At 36.0% G+C, this 7,208-nt stretch overlaps 1 protein-coding gene across 1 annotated transcript; it reads left to right on the top strand.

Moving 5' to 3' along the window:
• Window positions 1–1,082: 1,082 nt before the first annotated feature.
• On the top strand, window positions 1,083–4,204 carry LOC142172766 (uncharacterized). Its single transcript, XM_075236445.1, has 4 exons — window positions 1,083–1,243; window positions 2,448–2,998; window positions 3,090–3,700; window positions 4,127–4,204. The coding sequence occupies exons 1-4, from the start codon at window positions 1,083–1,085 to the stop codon at window positions 4,202–4,204; spliced, it is 1,401 nt and encodes a 466-aa protein (XP_075092546.1).
• Window positions 4,205–7,208: the final 3,004 nt, after the last annotated feature.

Consider the following 7,208-nt stretch of genomic DNA (forward strand, 5'->3'; position numbering starts at 1 on the left):
GACGCACCTAAAGCAACTAACGTATTGTTATTTTGGAGAAGACCGCAAAATTTGCTAAACGGCATGTCCCGAATTCTAAGTATTTTTAATATATATATATATTTAGAGGGCCCCGCAGCTTCTACATTTTTGTTTGTCGAGGCTCGTCTCATTCATTATTTTTAAAAGAATTTGCAACGTCATGGAAATGCATCTCGGGCCACGCCATAATCAATATACCCGTGATTAGAGACACATTTCGATTCCGTTGAGATTTGGATTTGGGTCACATAAATGTGCACCCGAGTTTAGGGAGATGACATTATTAAAGGCGCGCCTAAAGCAACTAGCGCATTATTATATTGAGTAGGGCCGTGAATTTTGCTAAACGGCCCGTCCCGGAGTCTAAGTGTTTAATACATATATTTTGTGAGGGCTCCGCAATCTGTACATTTTTATTTTTGGCGAAGCTAGTCTCGTTTTTTTTTTGTTTATTTATTTGTTTGTTTTTATTTACCTTTTTTATTTTTTAAAAGGATGCCATTTTTACGCCTTTAACAATACTAAACCTTACGACTTTTTACAACCAAAATCTCATAACTTGTCAAAAAAAAAATTAATAAAATGAGTTTAGTGAACGAGTGTTTCGGGCGTAATAAGAGCATGTACTAATAATAATTTTGTCCGAATGACCTAAGCAAAGGAAAGGACGAACAGATTAACGTCAAACTTGTGTCATAGAACAACTAATACAACTAAATCAAATGACATCAAGTAAACAATAATAACATAACGCAAAATGATCAAAATGCATACGGTGAAACATAAGCAGAGAATTATCATACGAATTTATATATTGCGTCTTCGAACATTTAACGTAACATTTCCTTATCTAACACTTGAGGTTCACTAACCTGAACAAACAAAAACGGAAAGAGCCATGGACCAAACCTCTACATCGACCTCAACGGACTGCCTCGACATACCGGACCTCGACGAACCAAAAGCGACCTCAACGGACTGCACGACGATGATGAAAGAACAACGATAACTGGGCTGATGGGTTCTCGACTGGTGGTGTTTGACGACGGGGCGGTGCAACGATGGAGCTAGGAGGAGAAGTGATGGTCGTGGGCTGTGTGAGACGATGGAGGGAGCTGGTTGTTGCTGTTGGTCGTGGTGCTGGGGAAGGTGACGAAGCAGCAGGGCTCACCGGATTTAATGGAGGACGGAGGCGATGGTGGAGCTGGGCGTCGCTGGGTGGGTAACAATGGTGGTTTCGTTCACTGCTGGGTGGGATGGCTGGAACTGGTGGTGGTGTTTGGACGATGGTCGTTTGGTCGCGGTGGAAGGTGACGGACTGGAGCTGGAGGTTTGTTGATGGAGGTGGTGTTTGGACAGTGATGACGCTGCTGCTACTCGTCGGGCTGGGTAGTGATGATGGTCGAGCTGGGAGGAGGAGGGTGGTTCCTTGGCGACGGGGGGTGCGACGGGCTGTTTGGGCAGTGGTCGACGGAGTTGGGAGGAGCCGGGGTGGTGTTTGGACGGTGTCGAAGGGCAATGACGAACGGGAGGGAGCTGGGGTTTAGGCGTTGGGGGGGTCTCCATCGTTAGGGTTTTCAGTTCTTCTTCCTTTTTAGGAAGAAGATGAGTGAACAGTACTTTTTCTCCAAAAATTCAAAAGTTCCCCTGTCCAAATGTTTTCATCCGTGTTTTGTAATGGGTTTGCCCAGAAAAATGAGCCCCACGCGTGGTGGGGTTCGAGACTTATGTCCCCCACGCGTGGTGGGGTTCCCCATGTGTCCTGGACTCGGTTTATTATGGGCTAGGTCCGAAAATTAGGCCTAAAACCGGGTAGTTTGAACCCGAATATTATTCTTTTGCCCGGACCCGAGAAATAGGAACACGTTGCTTAACTAGTCCTATGTAAGCAAAATAACTACCAAAAATAAGACTAGTATTTAAACAAATCTTTTTAAATATTTTTCAAGATTTAAAATAGCTACAAAATATTAATGGAACTATTTTTTGTAATTTTCGTTTTTATATAAAGATAAAATATAAAGTAATATTTTTGCATTTTCTTCCCAAATTAAAATGACTACAAAACCTTAATAGAATTATATTTTTTGTAATTTTCGAAATTATATAAAGTACAAAAATAAAGTGCAATTTTTGATTTTTTTCAAGTTTATGAGGGATACATAAACTAAAATTTATATATATATTTTTTGTAATTTTTTTCTTTTGCGAGAAAAATAAAGTAAAATTAGTCAAAATAGCTATATTAGTCCTAAATTAAATATTTAAGCTAAGAACGTAAAAATTCTCGGGGAGGGTCAAAAATCACGTGCTTACAGTTAGTATACAAAATTACATATACACAGATATCAATTTGGTACTTTATGAATAGGAAGTATATATGTCAGATTCGTTAAGTTGTCTGATGTATGAACTTTTCTTTCCAGCTATGCATTAATATGTATTTCAGAAGATTGTGATTGGAGGTTTAAGGCTTCAAGCATTAACAAATCGGAATTATTCAAGGTGAGAGAATTCAATGACAACCATACATGTTCGCTGAAGGATAAAGTGTACGAGCAACGACAGGCTAGTAGCAGCCTTATAAGTGGTATTATAAGGACAAAGCTTACAAACCATAAGAGGAAATACACTCCGAAGGACATTATTGATGACGTGAAATCAGATCTAGGTGTTGATGTTAGCTACATGTTGGCGTGGAGGGCTAAAGAAAAGGCAATGAATTTTCTTAGAGGTGAACCGGCTGATTCATACAAAAAATTACCAGGATACTTATATACAATGGATAAGACATATCCAGGTTCTCACATAAGAATGGAAAAATCGTCAAAGAATGAATTCATGTACGTGTATATATCATTGTATGCATTTATAAGGGGGTTTGATCATTGTAGACCAATTGTTGTAGTGGACGGAAGTCATCTAAAACCCTACTACACATGGACATTCGTTTCTGCAAGCACGTTGGATGGTGCAGGTGAGTACCTCAATAATAATACAATTTGTTAATATTTAAAGCATTGGAAAACATGTATTTAAAAACAATTATATTCAATTATATTAAACAGGTTATATATTGCCACTAACATACGGTGTTATTGATTCAGAGAACGATGCTGCTTGGACGTGGTTCTTTGAGCAATTCAAGATAGCATACGGTGTAAGGGAAAACATGTGCATTGTTTCGGATAGAAATGAGAGCATCATTAAATCTGTATCGAGAGTATATCCGGATTTACCGCATTGTGCTTGCATATGGCATCTATGGAATAACGTATACAAGAAATTCAAAAAGAGCCATGCCAAGTTGAGTGAGATATACTTCTCGATGGCAAAAACATACACACAAACTGAATTTGATAGTCTGATGGAGAAGGTTGAGAAGGTAGATATTAGGGTGAAAGAATACTTAGAGTTAGCTGGTTACGAAAAGTGGGTTAGGTTGTATGCACCTGTTAACAGGGGATGGACAATGACGTCAAATATCGCTGAGTCAATCAATGCAACACTAGTTTCAGCAAGGGAATTGCCAATATATGACTTCCTCGAAGAAGTTAGGAAGATGTTTGGTCGTTGGAATTGTAGTAACCGTAAAGAAGCTACTCAGACATACAAGACGCTTGGGAAAAAATACCAGGAAATGCTGGAGTTGAATGAGACCATGTGTACCCGTATGACTGTAAGTTAATTTTTTATGGCATTGTTGTATACAACTGAATACATTTTTTTAGGCAGAACTACCCGTTAATTTTTATGAATATTGGCTTGAACTAGTAAATAATATAGATGAATACAGGTAAATACATGTTATTATTAAGCCTGTATGCACGTGATAATGATTACAATGGAATTCAGGTGATTGATACAGTTTAAATTGATTGGAAATACCTGAATACAGTTGCTAAAAAAAGGTTGAATGCAAATGCATACAAATGCAGACTATAGAGTAATACAGTTGCATACAGTTGCTGGAATCAGCTGAATTTAACTGAAATTGGATGAAGTTGCAATTTTTGAAGTTGATAGTAACCATTTAACTCAGTAGTATATATTTGTTAATTCATGTAAATGTGTTCAAAACTTATATTTGTGTTTTTAAATGTAGGTAGTACCCTCAACTGAATACTTACATACTGTTAACGATGGTGGGAGGAATTACACAGTCTGCTTGCTCAAGAGATAATGTGTTTGTGGGAGATTCCAAATTGATGAATTGCCATGCCCACATGCCTGGGTTGTATTGAAGAGCAAGTTTTTAATGCCTGAAGAATATTGCTCTAGCTATTACAAGCCAAGTACAATTGTAATGACATACGATGTGCCAGTGTACCTGCTACCGGACAAAAATGACTGGAATATACCAGAGCATGTTGCAGAGGAGGTTGTACTACCACCCAAATGGAAAAGACCTCCTGGAAGGCCAAAGAAGAAGCGCGACAAAAATTTAAGTGAATTGATGTTGCCGAAAAATCAACATTCATGTAGCATATGTGGGCAGGGAGGACATAACAAGCGAACTTGTAGGAATGCTCCACGTAATAAATAGTTGTATTCTGACATGTATTGGTGACTCGACAATTTCTCAACACTTATTATGACATTATCAGCTATAATGAATTCTTTTTTCGAAGTAATATATTGTGGAATAACTTTCGTTAATATTTTCTGAATTTATTTAGTTGAAGTATTTTTATATGTATAAATATATATGATTTGGCTGTGAGAGTATCTTAGTATAGTTGAATACAACTATATCAATTCCTTAATACAGGTGAATACAACATGTTGAACATAGTTGAATATAGGTTAATAATACAGTTTAATTCAATTGACTTTGGAGGAATACAATGTAATACAGTTGAATACAGATCCGGACAGCTGGTTGAAACAGTTGAATTTAACTGACATTGGATGAATATAGGTAATTCAATTGTTCAATACATTTGAATACAACATGTTCAATAATGTTGACTATAGGTTAATACTACAGTTCAATTAAATTGACTATAGCTGAATACATATGAAATCAGAGAAAAAAACAGCTGAATACAGTTGAATAATACAACTAAATACAAGTTAATCAATATAACTTGTATTGTTTCTAGTCAATTCAAAGTTACATTTGAATGGATGCAGCTGAATATACTTGCATACCAACTGTATACAACTGATAAATACACTTTAATACAACTGAATTGAACTGAATAATATAGATTAATACAAAAGCTAAACAGAATAATACAACTAAATACAATTGCTTAATACTGCAAGATAAAGCTGATCTTATGCAGCTGAATACAATTCAAAAATTGGCATTAACAAAAATCATTCAGCATACATAAAGTTTCAGAAATTGTAACTAACATGTGCGTTAATTAAAACCTGTTCAAGCAAACTTAACCAAATTTCAGCATGTAAGTAAATAGCATCTACGACCAAAACCACTACAATCAGTATCATTGTTCAAGCTAAACTAAAAAAAAACCTAAAGCTATTCTAAAACTATCTGCATCTTTGCCTCCGACTCAGAGATTTGCCTTTCAATCTTTGAAGGTGCTTCACTCTCGCTTATTGCATCAACATCTATCTTGTGCATAGCATAGTCCCATAACAGAGCACCATATCTTTGACGGAGAAGAGTGGCATCAAATGGTATTTTTTGTGTAATCTCTCCAATAGTGCTCAGAAACTCCGCGAAGGCTGCAACATGCACTCCACAATCCCTAAACAATAATTGATTGAAACAGAATATAAAATAATTAATCCATATACAGTGTATACAACATATAAGAATGATGATTGGATACTTATATGCTGCCCGCTTTCTGTTGAGGCAGATTTGGAACGAAGATAACTTCAAAAGGTTCGTTATGATCCTTGTTTGTGTATGCGGGATAAGCATACCAGTCAATGCCTTGACTATCTCTGTAAAAGCCACTAATTGACAGATACAGAGGTAATAGCTTAGCTAGCTTTACAATCTCAGAGACTACGTATGCATCATGACCGGAAGACGTGTACGAGTCGTACACTTTGATACATCTATCTTTGAAAGTCACAACAACCAACACCCAATGAAGTTTTTCCTTCAAGTTCAATGGTATCAAGACATTATCCACTGTATGCCAGGGTACATTAGCATGCATTCTGTAGCCCCTAATATACTCACATACAACGTCTTCTTGTTTGGATACATTAGCATTACTATCTGTATCTTCATACCTGTCATATATTTCATCTATTCTTGTCTTGAATATACAATCAACAGTAGTAAATGTGAAGTCCCTATGCTGATTGTACTTGCCCATCTTTCGCAAATAGTAGAATATGACATCCATATGCTATAAACAAAAGAGGTTGGTAGATAGTGTGAGTTTATTTGCTTGAACTAAAAAATAATATATATGAATACCTCAATACAGATGCTAAAAAAAAGTTGAATACAAATGAATACAGAAAATAGAGGAATACACTGTAATACAGGTGAATACAACTGTATTCAGATTATGGACTACAGTTGAATTCAACTGATATTGAATGAATACAACTAATTCAATTCCTTAATATAGGTGAATACAACATGTAGAATAGAGTTGAATATAGGTTAATAACACAGTTCAATTCAACTGACTTTGGTGGAATACACTGTAATACAGTTGAATACAGAACTGGACAGCTGGTTGAAACAGTTGAATTTAACTGTCATTGGATGAATACAGGTAATTCAATTGTTCAATACAGTTGAATACAACAGTTTCAATAAAGTTAACTATAGGTTAATAATACAGTTCAATTTAATTGACTATAGCTGAATACATAGGAAATCAGAGAAAAATACAGATGAATACAGCTGAATAATACAACTAAATACAAGTTAATAAAACAGCATGTTATTATTTGAAGATAAGATTATCATTTTTGGGAAAGACTCACATTGTCATCCCATAACTTCCCGTAAATGGATAGAAGGTAAAACCAGTTTTTGGAATCAACTTGATCAACTCCAAAATCCAATGGAATGTGAAGTATAGACTTGTTTTTCTTGTAATGGTCGTCGAGATTACCTCTACAAGTATGATATAAAACTCATTATGTACATACCTTAAAAAAATGAAAACATAATACAATGAACGGGGGAAAACTCACTTCTGATCATGTCTTGCTAGAAGACCTTCACGAACCCACTT

This window comes from Nicotiana tabacum, chromosome 18, assembly GCF_000715075.1.
Source record: "Nicotiana tabacum cultivar K326 chromosome 18, ASM71507v2, whole genome shotgun sequence".
Lineage (NCBI taxonomy): Eukaryota > Viridiplantae > Streptophyta > Magnoliopsida > Solanales > Solanaceae > Nicotiana > Nicotiana tabacum.